Here is a 26,737-nt window from a genome sequence, read left to right as displayed (position 1 = left end):
CCATCAACATGTTAAATTGTTCCTTAAGCATCTTTATAGATACCTTTAAATTATTATCAGTAGGGTTAAGAACCAACTCTTGTTCTTTTGATTTGATCTCTTCTTCTATTTCTCTACGTCTTTGTGACCCTTTTTCCCTAAAAACTTTATTCAATTGAATCAGAATTCCCCTCATATATGCTTTACTAGCGTCCCACACCATAGACATCGATGTTCCCTTATTCATATGTATAGTAAAAAAGTCCTTTAAATGTTCTTTATACTTTTGTACGAACTCCTCCCGATTAAATAAGTTCTCATTCAGTCTCCAGGATCTTCTATTCCCGTCTTCCGAATATAACTCCATCCACACAGGACTATGATCTGACAATGTCCTGGGAAAAATTTTCACCTTCCTCACTCTAGGGAGGAAGTCACTAGTAATCAAAAAGAAATCAATCCTTGAAAATGACTGGTGTCTATCAGAATAAAAAGTAAAGTCTCTATCACTTGTGTTCCTTTCTCGCCAAATATCAATAAGCTCCAGTTCTTTCTTCAAATCAAAGAAAGTCATAGGTAGTTTAGTTTGAATAAAAGTTTTAGAGGAACTTCTTTTGTCTATAGTTGGGTCTAAAACCCTATTCCAGTCACCCATCAAAATTATCGATTTATAATCCAACTGAGATATCTTGCCATGCAGCAACTTGTAAAATTGTTTCTGTTGTTGATTGGGAGCATATAGTCCAACAATAAGAACCTTTCGGCCTTGTAATAATAATTCCACAAAAAGATATCTTCCTTCAGAATCAGCCTCAATTAGTTTAGCTGAAAAAGTTTTCTTCACATAAATTACCACTCCCCCTTTTTTCCCAGGGGCTGGAGCAGTAAAATGTGTGCCCAGACGGGAATTCATCAAGAATTTAGAATCCTTTAAAGTTATATGAGTCTCCTGCAAACATATCAAATCATTATTATGTTGTTTCAAATAATGGAAAATCTTTCTTCGTTTCTGTGGCACGTTTAAGCCATTAACATTCCAGGTCAGGAACCTGACCATCTCCACTGGCCTAGAGCCTCTGGAGCATGGCCTGCAGATCTGCTGTCGAAGATCTTTTTGGTCTTGCCCCTCCCACAGGCTCTGTAACAACCAAACTTTCACCACCCTTCTGCAACTGCTCTTTTTCTTTACGTTTATGGGCAGCTCGTGTCATCCTTTGCTCTTTTATGTGAGAATTCTGTGCAGCTTGTTCCATAACCATCATTGATGAGGCTCCTGCCATAAAAGACTTCGGTTATCCTTATTTGTGGAGGTGGTGACAATCTTGCTTTTAAGATAGACTGATAAAAATCTCTTGCTTTGGAAACAGTAGTTAATCTGTGACGTATCCCTTCATAATTTACTATTATTCCTCTTGGAATCTCCCATCTGAACTGAATTTGACGATGTTTCAGCTCATCAGACAAGAAAGTAAAATCTTTTCTGGCTCTTAAAATTTTTGGAGGTATCTCTTTTAAAATTATCACGTCTTGATCAGCAATTTGAAACTTTTGTTTGTAAAAAGCCTGTATAATTTCATTACGGATAGATCTTCTAGAAAAATAAATAACCACATCTCTTGGTAGATTTCTCTGTCTAGCAACCCGTGAATTAACTCTAAAAAATTTTTCTATCTCATTCTCAATTATTTCAGGCCGCCAGCCAATATTAGGAGCAATATCTTTCACAATAAGCATCTTTAAGTCTTCCTGAGGGTTCTCCCTCAGGCCCCTGATATGCAATGCATGTTCCATCTCCCTATATTGTGAAATGATTTGTTCATCCTGTGTAATTTCTATCTTGTTCTCTACCTCCTGCATTCTAAATTCCATCCTTGATGCATTTTCAGTAATCTTTTCCATCTGGTCATCAATCCTCTCTATGTGCAGGGCTAAGCCCTGAAAGGCCAGAAGGATATGGTCTCTTACTTGTTTGTTCTTTTTCTCCAATAATTCTTCTGTATTAGCCCTCTCTGCAATTATAAGATCTTTTACCTCCTCCTTAATATCCAAGGCATGCTGTTTTAAAGCATCTTGTAAATCATTAAGAGAAATTGCAGGAGGAGGAGGAGAAGGTGGAGGTGATTTTGGTTTCTGAGATGCAGGCTGAGGCATTGGAGAAGAAATAGGAACCTTAGGGGCAGGAGGCAGACGTTTTGAAGCCATTTTCTTAAGTTCCAAGAAGAAAGATTCTTATTGAAAAAAAAAAGAGAAAAAGAAAAAAAAAGGGGCACAGTTCTTTTAAGTATTCTTAGAAAAAAAAATAGAGAAGAAAAAGGAGGAAAGAATAAAAGCCAAATTCTTACTTCTGTATTTAAAGAGTTAATCTGTATCCAGGTTTTACTTTGTAATGCAAATCAGGCAAGAAAGACGATCGCCATTTTACTTTTCACTTTCCCTTTCTTCTTCTAAAGGGAAAGTGAACAAAAGAAGAGGAAGAGGAAACTTGCTGAAGTTAAAGGCACCATCAAACTTGAGCACAGTCTCTCCTGGTCTGCTCCGTCTGCTTTCAAATACTCACAAGCAGCTGGAAAAAAAAAGCAGATGTGGAAGCGGCAACTTGCTTCATCCCAAAAGCTTCGGAATGAAGTCTCCCTGGAACGCGGAGTTGCTCAGGCTCCGAGGTAGCTCTACCCTCCGATTCCCAAAATAACAGGGATCCAGGGGAGCTCTTACCTCTAAGTCCTGCGGCTTTTACACGCACCAGGAACGGGCGGCTTTGTAAAACGCCGCCATTCGTCATCGCTGGAACCACCGGAAGTCAAAAACAACTTGTTAACATTTTTAAGAATTTTGTGAAATCAAGTTCTAGGATATTATTTGAAGGGATTAAATATCAAAATAGTTAAAAATAAAAGGAAGGAATAAAAAGGTTTATTTAAAGATTTGCCTCTAGAAGGTGTGAATGCTTTAACACTGGAGATTTTTAAGAAGAGATTGGACAACCATTTGTCTGAAATGGTATAGGGTTTCCTGGCTGAGCCAAGGGTTGGACTAGAAGACCTCCTTCCAACTCTTTTATTTTCTTAAGTCTCTTAAACCATGGTTAAAACAGATATGTTGATATCTCTGCTAACTCTTAATGTATTTTTATTAAGCAGGACTGAACAACAAAGGATGTAGGGATTTGTTTGTAGATAACAGGAAGTTATGGAAAGATCATTTGTTGTATTTTGAAAGAAGGTGATGTTATTAAAATTGTTTATACCTGTTGTGATAAACAGGTATATATTTTTCTTTATATATATTTCTTTTTTGTTACTATATTCTTATTTTTCTTCCTCTTTTTTCTTTTCTACATTTTTTTATTTTTTAGTTTGTATTAGTTTTTTATCCTTTAATCGTAGCCTTTAATAAAAATACTATAAAATATTTATGAATCACTTTTGTAGACCTCCAGTGCTTCCATTTCTTCTAGTGTTTTTCTTGATATCTACTCTGTCTCTGAACATATCCAGTGAACATGATCTGCTCTTTCTCGTAGTTAGTTTGTGTGTTGTACAGTCTCAAAGACCAGCAGGAATCCTATGAACGTAATATAAGGATTTTTTTTTTAAAAAAACAACCCAAACACAACATGAGCATAGCAGCAGCCTTTTCCTTATGTTCTTCAACAAATAATATTAAAAAATATATGGCCTCCAATACTGAAAGTAATATATATGATTTCATAGCTAGGAATGTAAAAGTATTGTGGATTCCTACATTGGTTAAGGGCAGGGGTAGGCAACCTTGGCTCTTTTATGACATGTGGACTTCAACTCGCAGAATTCCTGAGCTAGCCATGCTGGCTCAGGAATTCTGGGAGCTGAAGTCCACGAGTCATAAAAGAGCCAAGGTTGCCTACCCCTGGTAACACAAGGGGGATGTACTACCTAGATAAGGGGTATTTCCAAAATAACTGCAATCCTATCAATTCTGTGACATTCCATGAATTTTGCAGACATTCCATGAATTTTGCAATGACTTTCTGCTGGAAACAAATTGGGTATTTCCCATAGTTCCATTCCCATACTAATTTGAATGTTAGTAGGAAGAAAGTTTGACCAGTATTTAAATTTTTCCTAACCCCCCCCCCCAAAAAAAATATCTAATGACTTTTGAAAAGCCTGACTCTTGGCTTTTTCTTCCTTTTTGTAGTCTAAATAATGCACATGTTAACCCGCAGGGTAGGTCAGGGCTCTCTATGGAGATTCTTTGTGGCATATCCTATTGGAATGGCTACTGTGTAGGGACCACTCAGGACCTTGCCTGTTTATCTTTGAAAAGTCTAAGAGACCCAAGTTCAATCCCCATCATCCCAAGTCAGAACTCAACCCCAAAGAGCCATTACTAGTCATTGTTGTTGTTTTTATAGTGGGGAGGTGGGTGCTTTCAAGCCAGTGTTAATTAGACACATCCCTGAAAATTAGACATACAACTTCTTTGTGTGTCTAATCACACTTGGCCAACACAGTATTCAATTCAATTCAACTGTCCTAAGGCAGTGTTCCAATATCTCAGGGGCTGCCACAAAGAAGAGGGAGTCAAGCTATTCTCCAAGGCACTTGAAGGCAGGACAAGAAGCAATGAATGGAAACTAATTAAGGAGAGAAGCAACCTAGAACTAAGGAGAAACTTCCTGACAGTTAGAACAATTAACCAGTTAGAACAACCTGCCTCCAGAAGCGGTGAATGCTCCAACACTGGAAGTTTTTAAGAAGAGACTGGAAAAGCCATTTGTCTGAAATGATGTAGGGTTCCTGCCTGAGCAGGGGATTGGACTCGATGACCTTCAAGGTCCCTTCCAACTTTATTATTATTGTTATTAAGATTTTAGAAACAGCTTGGCCTTGCTTTTTTCCTAGGACTGAGGGGGAATAAATGGCTCAAGATCACCTAGCTGGCTTTGTGCCTAAGGTGGAATTCAAACTCCCAACCTCCCAATTTCTAGCCTGATGCCTTTACCACCACACCAAACTGTCTCTCAGTCATCATTTGCGATAGGAAAATCTCAGAGGTTTAATTTGCTCAATTTCTCATTTCTTGTTACATCTCACTATAAGACTTTTATTTTTTTAAAAGACCTTCATGGCAATTCATATAGATTTCCATATAAATGTCTCCTAAAATGTGCATTTTTCTAATATACACATATTTTGTAAATGGTTTCCCTTAATTTAATGAATTTCTTACATATTTTCTCTACATATCTTTGTTGTATTTGGTCCTTATATGGTGTATACATTTCATGTAGATTTCTAATTATGAACTGCTTTGCAAAACTTAAGGGAAACTATTGATTTCGGCTTTTAGCTTCATCTAGGGTTGTGAATAGATTTTGAAAATCAAATTAGGTCAGTCTGCATTAGCATGCAAACTGAACAATCTATCCACTGTAGACAAATGCCAAGACCTTCCTATATATGTAACAGACAATTTTCTATATGACTTTAATAACTACCTATGCAAAATATTTTTCACTCTTATGGAATGTGGTTTGGCCACCCCTTATTTCTGCATTATGCAGCATTGAAAAAGCATCCTTCACATTGAACATTGCTTCAGTTCCATTCTGCATATGTACATACCTAATACTCGGCTTCCCATTTCATGATGCATTGCCCGGAGCTTATCCACATAATGAATATACAACAGATTTTAAAAATAACCGACTAAGTAGTATTCCAATCATGTTTAAAGCAGTTGCACAAAAATGGTCATGAAAATTCGTCAGCTTGCAGAAGTGACCAATTCGCTCTTCTTGCAAGCATGATGGACGATAATAAAGAATCCTGTATTTCATTTTCCTGCAGGGAAAATTATTCAGCAGAAACAAAATTTGCATGTTAAGCTGAAACTCTGTCACCATCAATTTAGGTATCTTTTTATTAAGAGCCAGGCTTAAAATTAAATGAAAAATATGGACATGAAATTTGCAGAACTGACCAACTGTGTTCCCCTAACTCGGTAAATCAGGAAGGGTCTCATTGCAGCCCCTAAGCCTCCCTAGCTGTAACCTATCTGGCATAAATCTCCTGGCCTTCTCTTATCCCTGTTTATTTCTTCACTGTAACATTTCTTTAGGGTAACTACCAGACAATTACTCTGAGATAAGATGGATTTAATAAGCAGCTTTAGAAATACAGATGCATCTCATAGTTTGACTCTCATTCTTTGGGCAGGTTTAGAATTTTTCTGCTCCAAATCATCCTTTAAGCTATTCCTTTTCTGCTAACCACTCATATTTTTACCCAGAGATTTTCTTTTTAGCCATTTTTAAGTCAATAGTACATTCTGTTTACTACCTGGTGACCACATGTACAAGTAACACAAGTTCCAGATCATTTGTTTGTTTATTTACATTTATTATAGCCACTGAACTACAATATTTAATGTGTATTGGGTTTGGGAAGTTTTTCCTTACCCTGTTTTAGTTTTTTGGTTTTAATATAACCCTTCTCCTGCTCAATATTTCCACCTCCCTATAAAAAAATGCTAGTGGATTAAGTTCAAATATAATGGAATTATAATTTCTGACTGCAAATCTTGTGTCTAAAGGAGAACCTGACATTTTTATACATTCTGAAATGGCAGGTGTTGCAAATGCTATTTATGTTAAACTCTCATTCCATATGTGATAGTGTACAATTTCTGAAAAGGATGACATATATATATCTTTAGTCATATAATGGCAAACGGGACAAATAATATTTGGCATCATTGGTCATTTGTGGAATTCCATTAAAGATTCTCTTTGTATTTTAGGATGCTGCTATGGATGATGCAGTGTTGCAGAAAAAAGAAGAGAAAGACGTTGAACTGGATAAAAAAATTCTAGCTCTGAGGAAGAAGAATGAAGCTCTCATGAGAAGATACCAAGTATGTATGAATTCTAGCTTCTCCTTTTTAATGGGGTTACCTAATATAGTTTCAAATCCTTTAGTTCAGGGGTAGGCAACCTTGGCTTATGACTTGTACTGGCTCAGGAATTCTGGGAACTGAAGTCCACGAGTCATAAAAGAGCCAAGGTTGCCTATCCATGCTTTAGTTAAACCTTTGAGTCAATTTATAGCAGTTTGATTTGAAAGCTGTATCTTTTTTTAATTATCACAAATACTTTACAGCTCAGTTGGTAGCAGTGTAGTTACTACTTGGATTGGAATTTCAAATTAACTTGTTTTTTAAATAGCTTTTTACAATAGAACTGACAAAATATTAAAAGTATATAAGAATCCCATTTTTAGGAACCAAAACAAACAGATTCATAGGTTCCACTGCTACTAATGCCAACTCTTAATTGCTGTAAAGTTATCTTCAGAAAAAAATTTGGAACAAATTCTGGAACAGTTAATCTGCAAGAGAATGTCTATGGTCCAGATTCACAGATTATAATAAACCACAATGTGGTGTGTGTTTAACATTTTGTATGAACTGATTCAAATGCAATTTGTTCAACAAAATGGTTAAAGAAACATGGTGATATTTGCCTAATACCCTTATCCACTTTTACTCAATATATTTTCTGCTATTCTTGATTCCATGTGATTGCCTCTTTCCTAAGGCTGGAAGAGAGTGACTGGCCCAAGGTCACTCGAACTGGCTTTGTGCTTAATGTGGGACTAGGGTTCAAAGTCTACCAGTTTCTAGCCTAGTGCCTTTAATCACTACCCTAACTGCTTCTCACTCATAATTTAACTATGAATTTTTCAGCTAATTTAAACTTTGCATGGAACCCTAATTTATAAATCCAACCAATTCTGCTGGATTTACACCACATGGTAGAGTATATTGTACAAATGACTCTCCATGTGAATCAGGTCAGAATATTAATTGGTAGAGCCAACTATTTGCTGAAATATGAAGGACAAGGATTTACACTGGCTGTGTATTGATAGCATACTTATCCATAGATATTTTAAATATGGCTTATTCATTAACTCATTTTTCTAGATTCAGGGAACTACTGAACATGAACAAATAACATAAAATATGTCTGCATAACTTGCTGATGAACTGTGATTGACTAGGTCAGTAGTGGCGAACCTATGGCACCACTCTCTGTGGGCACACATGCCGTTGCCCCAGCCCCGCCTCCCCCTGCAGCCCCCTCCTCATCAGCAGCTCCCGGAGGAGAGTCAGCCCTGGGTGCAACCCAGGCAGAGCAGCACAGCCAAATACATGGCAACTGGGCAGGAGATGATGCTGTGGAGTGCAGGTGGAGGGTGTGGTCACCATGGCGCTGCAGGGCCACCTAGGCGATCTGCGGTGGGCTGTGGATGGCCCTGAGAGCGGGCAGGGTGAGGGTGGAGCAGGGCAGGGATGGGCGGGCGGAGCGGGGGCAGGCTGGGGGGTAGGGCGGTTTTGGGCACTCGGTCTCTAAAAGGTTCGCCATCACTGGACTAGGTTGTGCCATGTTCAGAAGTGACTACTGCCAATCTATCAATGTGGAAGGCAGAGTCTAAGAATTGGGGTAGAGAGTGGGCCTGGATGTCCAGAATATAATGTATTGAGGTGAATTACTTGAAAAAACAGTCATAAGACTCTGTCAGTTAAGAGCCGGACTTTCTGTCTACATGCTAATTACTTGTGTTAAAAGCGGGAACTAATACTTGAATCCTATTGGCTGCCACCTAGTTGCTGAGTGTATAAATAGGGGTGGAGCAGCAGTCATCCAGGCTTCTGTTTAAACCTTAAATGAAGAGTTGTTAGTTCACCTGCTGCCTCGTTGATGCCTCACCGAGCACCAGACTTAACACAGAGTATCTCACTAATTACAATGGGGGGGGGGGAAATGAGGCTACATTAATGTGAGTTTTGCTGGAACCATGAGCAATTGTATAACAAAGCTAACAATTGTCTGCTGACCTAATCCCATTAGAAGAATATCCAGAATATATAGCGGTAAGTCTGTTGTTTCAGGGCCAGGGTAGATGTTCCACCAGCCACAAAATTATGCAAATGCTATGTTATAGAGAATAGCATGCCTAGGCCCCACAAATACAGATTACCAATACACTGAACTGCAAAGTAGCTAACCACATTTTAGCTGAGCATGGTTGTACAAATACAGCTTTGCAAATCCAAGCAAAGGAGATAACACAGTAGCAAAATCTTGGCTTGTATGTATATTTAATGATAGCAAGAACTATTTGTTGGGGAACATATAATTTCTTCAAGCTTCTTTATGTTTCTCCCTTGACCATGATGTTTCTAATGTTCACTTGTTTTACTGTTGGCAGCTGATCTGGTAAAAGATTTAAATGTCACTTTTTCAGGAAATAGAAGAAGACAAGAAACGAGCCGAACGAGAAGGAATGGCTGTCACTACAAGGAAGGCTAGGCCAGATGGCCTTACCATCACTATCACCAAACCACATAATGTAAGCACACTCTCCCTTTTCTTCTGAAAAAGAAATGGAGTATTATAGGAATTTTTAGCTGTATTAGATTATATTGGTAACATGCAATCTTTGCCTTTTTCCAAAGTTTCTTACACCATTGGGATGTGGTGCTGTTTCAGTGTAGTTACTCCTTTTCTAGTTACTGCTGGGCTCCAAGCTGGACTCACACTAGCTTGTGGTCCTGGCAGTTGAATACAAGTCTTCTTGCCTGCTTATAATAGCTGTCAATCTACAGGTGTCACCCCAGCTTCTTGTCCTGTAGGTTGTTTGTTTTTATCTTTCCTGCTATACACACACCCTTTTCCATTTTGTTTTGGCATTTGCTTTTGTAAAGTCAAAAGACTGGGTAGGGTGAGGCTGCTTCTGGACATCAGTACGTCCTTGAAAACACCAGGGTCTGGCTCAATTAGCCAGGCAGCTGGAGTAGGTAAATGTAGGAATGAACATCTGGATGAATGTGGGAAGTGCAGAGAAAGTAATTTTGGTGGCTGCAGCTGCTTTTCCAAAGCACAGGCAGAGATCCCGACTTTACTTCCTCACATTTCCCAATCTAGTGCCTGCTATGTGTGATGGATTACTATTCCTATCATACTTAATCAGTTTCCATATAAGTAAAGACCGGAAGAAACGTACTTGAGAAGGTGGGAAAACCTGAATAACCATGATGGTCTTGGGAGAGAAACAGGGTGGAAAGTAGGAAAAACATTACCGAATCAGACAATGGAAAGTTTCTCTCATATTGCTGCCAAGAAAACTATATGGATGTGCAAATGAAGCTATTAGGAGTCAAGGATGACTTGACATTATTTTTCAATAGAGATGGAAGAATTTGTAGACTAACAGAACACCAGGTTGTGGGCAGCTAAACTGTAGTGAAAAGCATATAGAGCAGCAACCCTTAGGTCAGACTTTTAGATTTTTTTTTAAATATAGTACTAATACATAATTCCTCTTTCTCATCCTCTGCATAAGTGCATGGCCCAGTGTGGAGGAAAAGAGATAACTGGATATGCTTAATCTGAAGACAGATGACTGAGAAGGAATATGATGACACATTACAAATATCTGAAGGGGGATCACACAGATGGACATGTCTGAATTCCATAGCCCCAGAGTAACTTTGTTTTTGCAATCTTAATTTACAAAAGGGGGGGGTTATAAATATTTTAAAAATGTCCTAGCAATAGTAGTAAGTTGATAGGAGAATGAAATATTAAATGAGGTGGTGAGATCTTCTTTTCCAGATGTGTTCAAGCAGGAGTAAGGCCACCATCTTTCAGGACTCTCTCAGTTGGGTTCCTGCCTAAATAGGAGATTGGCCTCCAGGCCTAAGTGGTTTCTTCTAACTCTGGAACTGTGATTCTAAACTACCTCCAGAGTTACTGAAGTCCTGATAATTATTTATACCTCCTTGCTCCTTCCCTAGGCTAATAGAAGGTTACAGTATAAGAAAATCTGCAAAGTAAATGCAAAGACACCCATAGTGTCTCTACCAATTATCCTTTAGACTTGTCAACAGCAGGGGAAGGCTTTCAAATTACATAGCACATTTAAATAGCAATAGCACTTAGATTTATATACTGCTTCATAGTACTTTACAGCCCGCTCTAAGTGGTTTACAGAGTCAGCATATTGCCCGCAACAATCTGGGTTCTCATTTTACTGACCTCAGAAGGATAAGGCTGAGTCAAACCGTGAGCCTGTGAGGATCAAACCCCTGGCAGTCAGCAGAATTAGCCTGCAATACTGCATTCTAATCACTGTGCCACCACGGCTCATGGTTTTATGAAACGACTCAATAAGCTATACAAGTCCATTCGACATATGCCACACTTCAATTTATTTCCCTATTACTCTAACACATTTAGCACCATCAGCCTTTGACTTTGCATTGGTAAACATGTGGTATCATTTTGTTATTGCTTTCTTCCAGATTTGGGGCTGTTCTTCAATCTAAAAAAAAAAAAAAACAACCCAAAAACAAACACCTCCTGGCAAAGAGTATGTTGGGGCAGATTTTTCTTAGACAAGTTCATTTTTGGTAAAAAAAAACAAACATAAAATGTTCCTAATTTTTGTGACCACCCTCTTTCCATTTCCAGGAGAAAAGGATTGTGAACGAGAAGTGGGGAAGCAGTTGCTCTTCTGCCTCAAGCTTTGGGGTTGGTAGTGAGGAAGACGATGAAGAAAGTGATCACGTGTTCACATTCAGGATGGGGAAACGGGTTCAGTTGGCCGTGACCATGGACAACAAAGGCAAGGTGGGTTTACAAAAAAAACAATGGTTGAATCCTTGGAGATAACATTTTAAGGAAGCAGTTGAGGAAGATCTCTTGCTTGCTTTCCTACAAACACTACTCTTCTGACCTTGTATGTAGTATTTCCCCCCACCCCTTTTTTTCCAGTTCTCTTGGATTTTGTGTTAATTTTAAAGATCTTATATTAGGTATTCAGTAAAAAATAGCTATTGCAGATTTCTTCATATGTGTTTCAGAAGCATCGCAAATTCAAGAAAAATATTAACACAATAGATTGTAATAGTAGTAAAGTTGGAAGGGACCTTGAAGGTCATCTAGTCCAACCCCCTGCTCAGGCAGGAAACCCTACACCATTTCGGACAAATGGCTATCCAGTCTCTTCTTAAAAACTTCCAGTGTTGGAGCATTTACTGCTTCTGGAGGCAGGCTGTTCCACTGATTAATTGTTCTCACTGTCAGGAAGTTTCTCCTTAGTTCTAGGTTGCTTCTCTCCTTGATTAGTTTCCACCCGTTGCTTCTTGTCCTGCCTTCAGGTGCTTTGGAAAATAGCTTAATTCCCTCTTCTTTATGGCAGCCCCTGAGATATTGGAATACTGCTATAAATATAAATAAAGTATGCCATAAATACTTTAACAAAGCCTGCATTGCTTTAGTAGCTATCACCTGGGAATTAATTTCCATTCATAGATCTACTGTATTATACTAGATCGATGATCTCATGTTTATTTGTTACAGTGCTTGTGACTCTGGGAATTATACAATAAAAATAACAAAGCGAAAATCATCATCAACAACATGATTCCTAAATACGGTGGTTATCTACTAGCTAAATCAATAGTAAAGGCATACTGTAATACATACTTATTTATCTACTCAATCCCCAGATCACATTGTTCATATCCTCCTTCCAATTCCTGCTTCTATTTGCCCAATTCTTGGCAGCACGCTGCTTAGTAACCCGGACTGAGGGGAAAAGGTATGGCTCTGGGTGCTGTGGGTCATGTGAAAATACAACTTCAAATCTCATCTGATCTAGAAAAAAAGCTCTCCATCCCTGCATGACCTTGGATTAATACATTATAGTTTAAACCAGGGTCTTCAAACTTGGCCCTTTTATGACTTGTGGACTTCAACTCCCAGAATTCCTCAGCCAGCATGCCTGGCTGAGGAATTCTGGGAGTTGAAGTATACAAGTTATAAAAGGGCCAAGTTTGAAGACCCCTGGTTTAAACAGTAATGGTTAAAGAGGAGGACTACACTAAGAAGACCATATTCAAGTCTTCACTCAACTATGCAGCTCATTGGGTGATTTTTAAGATGCTCAGCATCCTTCACTTGGGATAAAATAAAGGGAGACTCCTTGTAAATTCCATTGTACCACAAGAAAGGATAAAAAGGAGCTAGCAGTTGTAGTAGAGAGCCAGACTAAACAAATTCTAGTCCTGCCTTAGTACAAAGCCAGCTGAGTAATCTTGTGCCATTCACTCTGTCTCTCTCAGCCCTAGGAAGCAGGTAACGTCAAACCACTTCCAAAATCTTGCCAATCATCAACATTGACTTAAAGGCACCAAATAAAAGCAGTTGTAGCATTTTTGTATTACTCATTTTCAAATATTAATCACATATAGTACGAAATCAGCTTTATTTATTATATTTCAAATGGTTTGCCCAGGTCAGCAGGGACTCTGGGTGAACTTTACAAATCTAAATTGTAGATAATTTAGCTTTGTTGGAAGTACATTCTGCTGCTCATAGAAAGACCTGCTTCTAAGGAAATAGGCACAGTGTTATGATGGTAATGAATTGCCCCCTGTCAGCCTCATGAAGTAAACCAGACCTGGAAATCAGCTTGACAGGAAAGCTAAGATAATTTTTATTGAGATTTGCTATAATAATAGAATCTTGCAAATCGTTTGTACTCCACCTCCTCTCCCTTGTTTTGCTCCAATGAATTAGGAAGAGATCTGCCTAAGCTGCTTCCAATGTTATCTTGTTGTTCTAACCTGAAAATGGTTCAGCCTTGCATATTTCTGTCAAGGTCACATTCCTTACTCTCTCCATCTAAAGATATCCAATGAATTTGATATATAAGCAGATTTGGCATCCTTCTTTTCGTTTAGTTTTTCAGAATTTCTACTAAGAGTCATTCAAGCTTCTTATTTTAGCAGGTTTTAAACCTGATTTCTAGAACATGACCCAACAAACTTTATAAGCAAGGAGACTGATTCACAATGTATACAGCATTTATTCAAATGCCTTTTAATGAAATCTATGTAAGTATTAGGGGTACTGTAATTATTATTTATAATCTATTGGTGGCAATCTTTATGGGAGAATATTCCACTTATTCAGTAGAGGAAGGTATACTGTAGATTAAGATGTATTAGTAGATTTCTACATTAGATCAAAAAGGATCCAATCTTAGTTGGTCACCGGGACCAGAGGTTTAATCTTCCGAGCTTTTGGACATGTGTGGAAGCCCATCCTCAGGGAACTTCTCTCTCACCAGAATGTGAACTTCTCTCACACACATTCTGGTGAGAGAGAAATTCCCTCAGGATGGGCTCCAGTGCGAGTCCAAAAGCTCAAAAGACTAAAGCTCTTGTCTCGGTGACTGACCCAATTGGATCCTACAACATTATCCTGGGACACGTATATTTGCCCTCATTTGTGAGATCAAAACAGGTTTCTAGCATGTTGACTTAACAGCAAAAAAGAAAAATCTGCCCTAGTAATCAGGCTGATTAGAGAGAATAGATTGGTGTGGTGAATTGGTTGTGGCAAACTATGATACTGAAATCAAATTCCTGCCTTTAGCCTTCTACTTTGTTACTCAGCCTCGCGTCCATTTTCCTAAGCTATGCTTTGTCACCCAGCACAAATTCATAAATCTCAGACTTTTAATAAAACAAAATAGACGGCAAAATTCCCGAATCTGCCTTTCTATCTGTGTGATATATAATTTTTAGTCTATTAGAAAATATTACAACACATTGTAACAAATGTTAAATTGCGGCTGTCCAATTGATTGTTGATAGGCAACAGCCCCAAACAAATTACCCTTAATAAAAGATGGAACCCCAACATGACAGTACCCTAACACCACTGCATGGTGTTTGTTATAGATTTATAGATAAACATTTTGAGTTTATCAGGAATTTTTTCTCCCTCCTCATTTATTGAGACTGGGCTTTTAATCAGAACCTATCCAAGCAGAAAGGAAGTGTGAAATAGTTCTAATTATGGTTGGCACCAAAGTCAAGTTCTTTTTCTAAGCCACCACACTTCACATGGATTACAAGGGATGTGAAACGGAGCGGGCATTTGTCTGTAATTCTCATTCGTCCCTTTGCAGGGAAAGCGGGTTGTCCAAGAAAAATGGGGATCTGAGGAGCCTGGGAATCCAGCAGAGGGCCCAGATATCCGCGAAGAAGAGAGGGATGAGCGGCTTGCTTTCTGTAGAGGAAGAATGCAGATTGCTATTACAATGGAAAACAAAGGCAGGGTAAGCGCTTTCCAAATGCCCCCCCCCCAGAGATCCAGTTCTTGTCTAAAATTTTTGTGCTAATTTTAATATATGTTAACAAGGGTGCGACTTACTGATGCAGAGACAGCGGCTGTTCTCTTAATAGCTTCTGGGAAGTGAAACCTTTGGAACAGATTCTGCATTTAAACTGCAATAATCCACTTAGCCAGCTGCTTCTCCCCTCGTATGGTAGGACAAAATTGATGTCCGGCTTTATAGCAACTGCGCAAGGAGGAAGGGGAGGAAGCATATTGCTGCCAGGGACATTTTGTGGTCATTTTTGCCTGTTAATATAGATGGCAACTGGTTAAATTTACAGCAATCTTCTTTGAGGTGAGGAAAAACAAGGGCGCTACTAAAAACACCAGGCTGTGGTGACTCCTTACTTTTTTTCCTGGGACATTTTAGCAGACCTAACTTAATTCCTCTTGTTGCTGTGTTGCACAATTTTGTCCCTCATTGGTTGCTATGGCTCATGCTACTTAGCCTAAAAGATCCCAGAATAAAAAGGACAATTCATACATCAGCCTTGATCTCTCAAGTCCTGTTGGATTAAGCTTTGCAGCTGTTCCTGGCCACTCCACTTCTTTTCCATACTCAGTTTTCCTGAGATGGGCAAATGGGCAAGATGGCAAGAGATTCAGCTCCTTGAAAAACTGGTCCTTCCCAGTGACAGTCTAGATTAGAAAGAGATTAATCATAATCTATGGTGGCAGAAAATCAGGAGTTTGGTAGCATCTTTTATGATTAACAAATTGTATTAAAAGGCATAAACTTTCATGAATTGCACCTGATTTAATTTCAATTTTTAATAAAATATTTTAGGTGGAAAAAGTACAACTAGATTCCTGCTTCCCCCCCCCCCAAACAGAATGATGGGATTAAAATCTCCAGTACAGAAATGGCAAAAAAAAAAAAAAAAAAAGAATTCAATATTTATAAGCCAGGCTTATAAATACAGTAATTGTGGTTCATATAATTTCAATTTTTCAATTTTATGTGAATTGCAACATTTAAATTATTTTTATAGCTTAAATATTATATGAACTCAACTGACTGTGGCTTATTCAATAAATCATAGCTAAAATAGACCATGGCTTATTATTTGAAACCAATGAAGCCTACTGATTGTATTCTCTTGAAATAATAATTGCATGATTTTTCTAGCTCCAAAGTTTCAAGCTCTTACTGAGTTTGAGGATGGAAGACATCAAATTTGGTGTTGGGTTTCAGCAAAAGTACATACAAAGAATAAAGCTCCTTAGGAACAAATGAAGAAGTGCTAAACATTTTAACTGATTGATTTTATAGCTTTTAGGTGATCTTGGAAAATAACAGAATAACAGAATTGGAAGAGACCTTGGAGGTCTTCTAGTCCAACCCGCTGCTCAAGCAGGAAACCCTATAACATTTCAGACAAATAGTTGTCCAGTCTCTTCTTAAAAACCTCCAGTTTGGAGCACCTACAGTTTCTGGAGGCAAGTCACTCCATTGATTGTTCTAGTTGTCAGAAAATTTCTCTTTAAGTTCTAGATTGAGTCCCTAGGGATTGGGCAGCATATAAATTTTATTAATAAATAAATATTAATAAATAAATAAATAGATTGGTTCTGTCCTTGATTAGTTTCCATCCATTTCTTCTTGTCCTGCCTTCAGGTGCTTTAGAGAATAAATTGCTCCCCCTTTTCTTTGTGGCAGCCCCTTAGATATTGGGGAAACTACTATCATATCACCCCTAGTCTTCTTTTCACTAGAGTAGACATACCATGTAACCATTCTTCATATGTTTTAGCCTCCAATCTCCTAATCATCTTTGTTGCTCTTCTCTGCACTCTTTCTAGAGTCTCAGCATCTTTTTTATATTGTGGTGACCAAAAATGGATGTAATATTCAAAGGGTGATCTTATCAAGGCACCATAAAGCGGTATTAACCCTTCATGTGATCTTGATTTTATCTCTCTATTAATGCAGCCTAGGACTGCATTGGCTTTTTTTGGCAGCTGCAGCACACTGCCTGCTCAAAGTTAAGCAATTGTCCACCAGGACTCCAAGATCAGCCTCCAGTCCACTAATCATCTTTGCTGCTCTTCTCTGCACTCTTTCTAGAATCTTGACATCTTTTTTATATTGTGGCGAGCAAACTGGATGCAATTTTCCAAGTGTGATCTTATTTTTCATTGGCTACAAGTGTCTACAATAAGTTGAGAACATGTTATCTTACATGAGGGAGAATCTGACTCAGAGCTGTTGTTTTTCCCATTACTTATATGAGATGTATATGTTGTCATACTTAAAAGGCTTATCACTACTGGATTGTGAGCAAGTAGACAGAATGAGTTTCTTTATACATATGCAACTTGTGCATCTACATAGCAATGCTGTTGAGCACTTATGATAAGAAATAATCATCTGAAACAGCAGATTTGATGTTTTTCACCACCTCCATCCTCAAGCCTGTAAGAACTTGAAAAGTTGGAACTAGAAAATGGAATAATTGCCCCAAAAGAATTAGCAGGTTTGATGTCATTTTCTGAGGCTTATTATACCTTATCTTAGCCAGTAGCAGCACCTGCCTATCCTTGAATGGGCTCTCAACCTAAACTGGGTTATATCAGGCCAGGGTTTTGATGGGACACCATTGGTAATAATAATAATAATAATAATAATAATAATAATAATAATAATAATAATAATAATAATAATAGTGCCTGGATAGCAGAATAGATGAGAAAGAACCGGAGAAGATAACAAAATACAAAGACCTACAAATAGAAATAGAAAGACTGTGGCAAAAGCAAGCAAGGGTAGTACCAATAGTCATAGGTGCCTTGGGTGCAATCCCAAAACAACTGGAGCACCACTTGAACAACATTGGCATTGACAAATTCGCTATTAGTCAATTGCAAAAGGGGGCCTTACTAGGAACTGCTTCCATCCTGCGACGATATCTGTAATACCATCAAACATCCACATCTGCCTATCCCAGGTCCTGGGTAAGGACTCAGTAGGTAGACAAAATGCCAAATCCAGTCTGAACATCTGGCTGACTGTGTGATGATCGATAATAATAATAATAAAGTTTGAAGGGACCTTGGAGGTCATCGGACAACAACAACAATAAAAACCCAGGACAAGGTAGTGAGAAACAATATTGAAATTGCTGCCAAAAATAGTATAGGAGTGAAACTTGTATCAAGGAAGATTTTATTTACTAACTGGTTGCTGCTACCCCTTAGTCAAGTTTTGCAAGTTTTTGGAGTTTTGCAGCCCAGATATAGCTCCCATAAGCAAACAATAGGTAAAAGTTTAAAAATTCTTCAGGCAGAGTTGTTCTAAATGGCCTTTTATGGTTATTATCGGGAGACATAGTTCTACTCTTATAATGATTGACTGACTGACAGTGCGGACTCTTAATGACCATATAGATAGATTTTTTTCACAATGTTCTGTCTCCAGCATTGTCCTTTAGAACAGAGTTATGACAGTAGTCGTAATTTGAATAGTATCCCCAAATCAAGGAGCTACTATTCAGAGAGAGTGTTTCCTCTTCTGGATTCATTAGTGGAGCAGCCAACCAACCAGATCTCTTCTTACAGGTTTTCAGTTTTCCAACAGTCTATCCATTGCTGCTGTAATTGAATCTTGGTGGTCCTCTTCCTCTCTTTCCTTTTACTTTTTCTGGTACTATAGATTTCTCCGGAGAGCTTCTGTAGCTCTTTGCATAATATATCTAGAGCAGGATAGTTTGAGTCATTAGCATCTCAGGCAAGAATTCTAGGCTGATGTACAGTATTTGATTATTCATTTCTTTACTTTCTTGGTATTTGGTGGGGGTTTTTTTCATGGTATTCCCAGGAGTCTTCTCCAGCAGAAAGATTCAAAAGCATCAATAACTTTTCCATCCCACTTGTTCAAGTTCCAAATTTTACTTTCACTTCCATAGAAGGCCAATCTTGTAGTAATAATAGCAACAGTCAATTTACTGTCTCAAACCATAGTAGGTTGCAACATAAGGTTCTGCTCTGGAAGGGCTCCCTCTGAGAATACATGTCTTAAGAATGCTACTTTTTAAAGAGTGTATTAGTTTATGCTTCCTGGGCCAAGATTTCCAAACTTATTTCAGACCGCCTGAAACGGATGAAGTCTAAGTGATATGCTGCTGACAGAGAAGATTAACCCAAGAGCAGCACAGTTTTGTGTCTCCTTTATGTCCTGCAGGGTGAAACTCAATGGTAGTGGGGAGTGCCCTGGCCTCCCTTTTGCTTGAAAAGGGAGAAAAAAAATGTTTCGTGATGAATGGAGAAGCCTGCAGAGCTATACAACTCAGATGGACCAGACTATTTTCTCAAGGGAGATGTCTGATGGACCTGCTGGGAATCAAATGGAGACACTGAATCAAGGAGTGTAAATCATGCTGGGAGAGACGGCTAAGAGAGCCAGCTCAGGGCTCTCCCTAATGGCTAGCACTTTCCCAGCAACAGTGCACCATTGTCCCTGAGCCCAGGGCTCCTGGGGCGAAGAACACAAGCATTTGATCCTGGTGTTTAAAAGGGATATAAACAGTACATTTGGCAGCAACGGCCCTTTTCATGTAAGGCTATGTGTAACCTAGTGCTGTACAGACTCTGCCAGACAATTGCAATATGTTAGATAAACAAAACAAAGCTGGCAAAGAGAAAAATGAGGAGGCACAGAAGGCCAGGAATCCTACTTTGTTTATAGTTGGGCTTACTGCAGCTACGGTTTACACGGTAAAAAACACTTCATAGAAACTTCTATTGTCGATACTATCGAGGGCCGGAATGGGACGCAGCCAACTCACCATGGCCAAACCCACCACAGCCAGCTCACCCCAGGACAACCCACCATGGCCGGCTCACCACTGAGGAACTCGCTGTAGGACAATTCAACAATTCAATTGAATTATTTAAAATAATTAAAAAAATATTTTTAATTTTTGTCACTCACATTTTATTTTGTCCCTCCTTTGGCATCCTTTCTTTAATGATTCTTTTTGTCTGTTTCTTCAATGTTGTCCTGTGGCGAATTATCTCCTGGTGAGTTGGCCAATGGCAATTTGTCCTGCGGTGAGTTGGCCGCGGTGAGTTGTATGGTTGAACCATTGGAACCACGTGGAACTTTTCTGATGGATGAATACCTGTAAGACAAAGCTAGCAACAAGCAATAGCAATATGTCCCTGACCTGCAAGGAGAGTATCGTCTTCGGAACCTGACTTTCAGACTTTTGAGATTTTGCATCTGCATGATGCAGTATGATTTTTCTTAAGATAAACAGCTCTTGATTAATTAGCGCCAATTTATTTACTGAACACTTTTACTGCAATTTTCCATAAGTGCTGAAAACATTTTATTTATCAAGATCAGAACAGTCAGTTCCGGTGGTTCCAGTGACGACGAATGGCGGTGTTTTACAAAGCCGCCCGTTCCTGGTGCGTGTAAAAGCCGCGGGACGTTGACAATCAGCTGTCCCGCGGCTTGAATCTCCTCCCTGGAAAAAAAGGGAGGAGGAGAGCTCTCTTGTGAGTATTTGAAAGCAGACGGAGCAGACCAGGAGAGACTGTGCTCAAGTTTGATGGTGCCTTTAACTTCAGCAAGTCTCCTCTTCCTCTTCTTTTGTTCACTTTCCCTTTAGAAAAGGGAAAGTAAAATGGCGATCGTCTTTCTTGCCTGATTTGCATTACAAAGTAAAACCTGGATACAGATTAACTCTTTAAATACAGAAGTAAGAATTTGGCTTTTATTCTTTCCTCCTTTTTCTTCTCTATTTTTTTTTCTAAGAATACTTAAAAGAACTGTGCCCTTTTTTTTTCTTTTTCTCTTTTTTTTTCAATAAGAATCTTTCTTCTTGGAACTTAAGAAAATGGCTTCAAAACGTCTGCCTCCCGCCCCTAAGGTTCCTATTTCTTCTCCAATGCCTCAGCCTGCATCTCAGAAACCAAAATCACCTCCACCTTCTCCTCCTCCTCCTGCAATTTCTCTTAATGATTTACAAGATGCTTTAAAACAGCATGCCTTGGATATTAAGGAGGAGGTAAAAGATCTTATAATTGCAGAGAGGGCTAATACAGAAGAATTATTGGAGAAAAAGAACAAACAAGTAAGAGACCATATCCTTCTGGCCTTTCAGGGCTTAGCCCTGCACATAGAGAGGATTGATGACCAGATGGAAAAGATTACTGAAAATGCATCAAGGATGGAATTTAGAATGCAGGAGGTAGAGAACAAGATAGAAATTACACAGGATGAACAAATCATTTCACAATATAGGGAGATGGAACATGCATTGCGTATCAGGGGCCTGAGGGAGAACCCTCAGGAAGACTTAAAGATGCTTATTGTGAAAGATATTGCTCCTAATATTGGCTGGCGGCCTGAAATAATTGAGAATGAGATAGAAATTTTTTTTAGAGTTAATTCACGGGTTGCTAGACAGAGAAATCTACCAAGAGATGTGGTTATTTATTTTTCTAGAAGATCTATCCGTAATGAAATTATACAGGCTTTTTACAAACAAAAGTTTCAAATTGCTGATCAAGACGTGATAATTTTAAAAGAGATACCTCCAAAAATTTTAAGAGCCAGAAAAGATTTTACTTTCTTGTCTGATGAGCTGAAACATCGTCAAATTCAATTCAGATGGGAGATTCCAAGAGGAATAATAGTAAATTATGAAGGGATACGTCACAGATTAACTACTGTTTCCAAAGCAAGAGATTTTTATCAGTCTATCTTAAAAGCAAGATTGTCACCACCTCCAAAAATAAGGATAACGGAAGAGTCTCTTATGGCAGGAGCCTCATCAATGATGGTTATGGAACAAGCTGCACAGAATTCTCACATAAAAGAGCAAAGGATGACACGAGCTGCCCATAAACGTAAAGAAAAAGAGCAGTTGCAGAAGAGTGGTGAAAGTTTGGTTGTTACAGAGCCTGTGGGAGGGGCAAGACCAAAAAGATCTTCGACAGCAGATCTGCAGGCCATGCTCCAGAGGCTCCAGGCCGGTGGAGATGGTCAGGTTCCTGACCTGGAATGTTAATGGCTTAAACGTGCCACAGAAACGAAGAAAGATTTTCCATTATTTGAAACAACATAATAATGATTTGATATGTTTGCAGGAGACTCATATAACTTTAAAGGATTCTAAATTCTTGATGAATTCCCGTCTGGGCACACATTTTACTGCTCCAGCCCCTGGGAAAAAAGGGGGAGTGGTAATTTATGTGAAGAAAACTTTTTCAGCTAAACTAATTGAGGCTGATTCTGAAGGAAAATATCTTTTTGTGGAATTATTATTACAAGGCCGAAAGGTTCTTATTGTTGGACTATATGCTCCCATCAACAACAGAAACAATTTTACAAGTTGCTGCATGGCAAGATATCTCAGTTGGATTATAAATCGGTAATTTTGATGGGTGACTGGAATGGGGTTTTAGACCCAACTATAGACAAAAGAAGTTCCTCTAAAACTTTTATTCAAACTAAACTACCTATGACTTTCTTTGATTTGAAGGAAGAACTGGAGCTTATTGATATTTGGCGAGAAAGGAACACAAGTGATAGAGACTTTACTTTTTATTCTGATAGACACCAGTCATTTTCAAGGATTGATTTTTTTTTGATTACTAGTGACTTCCTCCCTAGAGTGAGGAAGGTGAAAATTTTTCCCAGAACATTGTCAGATCATAGTCCTGTGTGGATGGAGTTATATTCGGAAGACGGGAATAGAAGATCCTGGAGACTGAATGAGAACTTATTTAATCGGGAGGAGTTCGTACAAAAGTGTAAAGAACATTTAAAGGACTTTTTTACTATAAATATGAATAAGGGAACATCGATGTCTATGGTGTGGGACGCTAGTAAAGCATATATGAGGGGAATTTTGATTCAATTGAATAAAGTTTTTAGGGAAAAAGGGTCACAAAGACGTAGAGAAATAGAAGAAGAGATCAAATCAAAAGAACAAGAGTTGGTTCTTAACCCTACTGATAATAATTTAAAGGTATCTATAAAGATGCTTAAGGAACAATTTAACATGTTGATGGCAGATCAGGTGGCTACCAATCTGTCGTATATGAGACATAATACTTTTTGCAATGCGAATAAGCCTGGGAGGTGGTTGGCTTATCAGTTACGAAAGAAACAGAAAGCTAGAATTATAGAGAAAGTAAAATATAAAGGTACTGAGGTTTTTCAGCAAGATTTGATTAGAAAAAGCTTTTTGGACTTTTACACAAAATTATATTCAAGTGATAATATAAGGGGTTTGGATATAGATAAATATTTACAATCAGTACATTTTCCTAGACTTTCAGAGGAACAACAAAATGGGATGAATAGTTTAATTACTGTGGAGGAAATTGGTTTAGCTATTAAGCAGTTAAAGGTTGGAAAGTCTCCTGGAACAGATGGACTGACTTCTAGGTATTATAAGATCTTATCTGAAGAAATGATAGAGCCATTAAAGGAACTCTTTAATAGTATTTTGTTGGGTATGCAAGTTCCTCCTTCTTGGAAAAGAGCCTTTATATCACTGATTCCGAAGGAAGATCAGGATCTTACAGAGCCTAAGAATTATAGGCCAATTTCATTATTGAATGTTGATTATAAGATCTTTACAAAAATTTTGGCAAATAGATTAATGCAGGTTATGAAAGACTTGATTCATAGTGATCAAGCAGGATTTATAACAGGGAGATATATGAAACATAATGTTAGACAAATTATTAACTTAATTGAGTACTTGGATAAGAATAATCAGATTCCTGTGGCTTTTATCTTTTTGGACGCTGAAAAAGCTTTTGATCAATTGGACTGGCAATTTTTATTTTCTTTGGTAGAGAAAATGAATTTTGGGGATAATTTTTTACATGCACTTAAAGCTATATATCAGCAGCAATCTGCACAAATTGTTGTAAATGGGGGATTGACTGAGAATTTTAATATTCAAAAAGGGACAAGACAAGGATGTCCATTATCCCCATTGTTATTTGTTTTAACATTGGAAATTTTATTGACTCAGATTCGGGAATCGAAGTTAATTAAGGGTGTAAAGATAAGGAAGAATGAGTATAAATTGCGGGCATTTGCGGATGATTTGGTTTTAATTTTGGAACAACCGAACCAGGCGATTGATGGTTTATTAGAACTTATAACACAGTATGGGAATGTTTCTGGTTTTAAAGTTAATAATTATAAGACTAAGATATTATCTAAGAATATGTCAGTTAAAGAAAGGGAAAGTTTGATTAAAGCCACAGGTTTTCAGATGGTAAAAAAGGTTAAATACTTGGGAGTATATCTAACTGCTTCAAATGGAAAATTGTATAAGAACAATTACGAACCACTATGGGCAAAAGTCCAAAAGGATTTAAGAGATTGGAAAAAATTGCAATTGTCATTGTTGGGGAGAATTTCAGCTGTAAAAATGAATGTTCTACCAAAGTTTCTTTTTTTGTTTCAGATGATACCTATTCTTAAAAAAGAGGCAAATTTGGAGGAATGGCAAAAGGGTATCAATAATTTTATATGGGCCGGGAAGAAACCAAGGGTTAAATTTAAGATATTACAGGATGCTCGAGAAAGAGGGGGACTTAAGGCACCTAATTTGAAATTATATTATGATGCAGCCGCCCTAACTTGGTTAAGTGATTGGCTTAATTTAACAAATATGGATATTCTTTTTTTGGAAGGTTGGGATTTAATATATGGTTGGCATGCATATTTAATTTTTAATAAGAAAGTTGATCGGACTTTTAAATCACATATTTTGAGGAATGCCTTACTTCGTGTTTGGAAGAAGTATTATTATAGATTAAATTATAAAATACCTATCTGGGGGATTCCCAGACATGCAATTGAGGGAACTTCTAAGGGGACAAATTTTGATAAAATCTCGTACAAAGAATTGTTAATTTGTTCTGATTCGAATTGGCATTTGAAATCCCTAGATGTATTAAGGCAGCAAAATATTCTACAGTCATGGTTTCAATATTTACAAATAATGGATAGATGGACTGTAGACAAGAAAGAGGGAATAACACTAGAAGATAGACAATTGGTTATTCAGATTAAAAACCAAGGTCCGGCTCATATAAAAAGAATATATAATGTTTTATTAGAGTTAGATTCGGAAACAGAATTGGTTAAAGACTGTATGATTAAATGGGCTCAGAATATACAGGAGCCGATCTCATTGGATTTATGGGAGACAATTTGGATAAGAAATGTTAAATTTACACAAGCTCAAAATTTGAGAGAAAATTTTTATAAAATGTTTTATAGATGGCACTTAGATCCTAAAAAATTATCTTGTATGTATTCCAACATACAGCCCAAATGTTGGAGATGTGGCAATAATGATGCGACATACTTTCATATTTGGTGGAACTGTAAAAAAGTAAAGGCTTTTTGGATTATGATTTGGTGGAACATTCAAAAGATTTTTAGAAAAAAGATAAAGTTTACTCCTCAACTATTTTTACTTGGTATTTTTGTTGACTTAAATGAAAAAGAAACTACTTTGATGTTGAATTTATTAACTGCAGCAAGGTTACTAGTAGGTTTATATTGGAAGAAAGATTCCTTGCCTACTTTAGAAGAATGGATATTTAAAGTATCTAGTTTTGCAGAAATGGCAAAAATTTCTGCTTATTTAAAGGATCATACACAAGAAAGATATATTACTGTATGGGGAAGGTGGATAGATTATATTCAGAAAAAGTATGGAATCAAAAAGTTTCATTTATTTTATGAATGAATATCAACTATTATAGAGAATTGTTTTATAGGCTATGGAGTTAAAGGTTAATTATGATATTTTTTTCCTCTTTTTTTTCTTTTTTCTTAATTATTATAATTTTTTTTAACCCTGTATTCTGCTCTGGGAAGTGAAGGGAGGGGGGTTGGGGGTGGGAGGGAGGGTAAGGGGGGGGGTTTCTCTATTTTAAAATTTTATTGTATTTTTATAAATGATTGTATGTTTTAAAAAATAAAAAAAATTCAATAAAAAAAATTAAAAAAAAAGATCAGAACAGTCAGACTTGTAAGATTCTATTATAATAATCATAGTCAATAAAATTAGCTTTAGTCATCCTATGAAGTTGATTTCATGGTCTAATCTGTCTAATGAGATTGACATTCCTCTCCCCCCCCCCCCTTATAACTACTATCACTTATTCGGGAAGGAAAGAAGCCACTGCAAACCTGTGTCCCTAATTTCTAATTCTCATAGGCACTCTAAAGGATACCATAGTTTGTAATACGAAAGACTGCCAAAAGAGGAATAGGAGAGGTACGCTGTCCCATCAAGTTCCCGACAGAGATCATCCATAGGATAACTGCTGCAATTCTAGCTGAATATCTAGGCCTCCCTGAAAAGGATTTAAATCATTTGTTTTCTCATCATCAGGGTTCTGTAGTTATACTTCTACCATTTATTGTTTATATTCATTCATTCAATCAATCAATCAATCATTTATTCATGCAAATAAATAAATAAATTCTGGCCCATCTCACCAGAAGGCAACTTTTTTCCA

General features: G+C 37.7%; 1 protein-coding gene across 3 annotated transcripts in view; it reads left to right on the top strand.

Moving 5' to 3' along the window:
- Positions 1-26,737, top strand: part of CCDC9B (coiled-coil domain containing 9B) — a 74,909-nt gene that overhangs the window by 9,687 nt on the left and 38,485 nt on the right. For 2 of the 3 annotated variants that reach the window (XM_039323849.1, XM_039323848.1), the window contains 4 exons: positions 6,763-6,876; positions 9,273-9,377; positions 11,501-11,659; positions 15,012-15,161. In XM_039323849.1, coding sequence (XP_039179783.1) covers positions 6,763-6,876; positions 9,273-9,377; positions 11,501-11,659; positions 15,012-15,161 — 528 coding nt within the window. The remainder of the gene's footprint in view (positions 1-6,762; positions 6,877-9,272; positions 9,378-11,500; positions 11,660-15,011; positions 15,162-26,737) is intronic. The other variant, XM_039323851.1, reaches the window with a different exon arrangement.

The sequence above is a fragment of the Crotalus tigris genome, unplaced genomic scaffold, assembly GCF_016545835.1.
Source record: "Crotalus tigris isolate CLP2741 ecotype Arizona unplaced genomic scaffold, ASM1654583v1 scf7180000024285.889131, whole genome shotgun sequence".
NCBI classification, from domain to species: Eukaryota; Metazoa; Chordata; class Lepidosauria; order Squamata; family Viperidae; genus Crotalus; species Crotalus tigris.
This window is presented reverse-complemented; position numbering and strand designations above follow the sequence as displayed.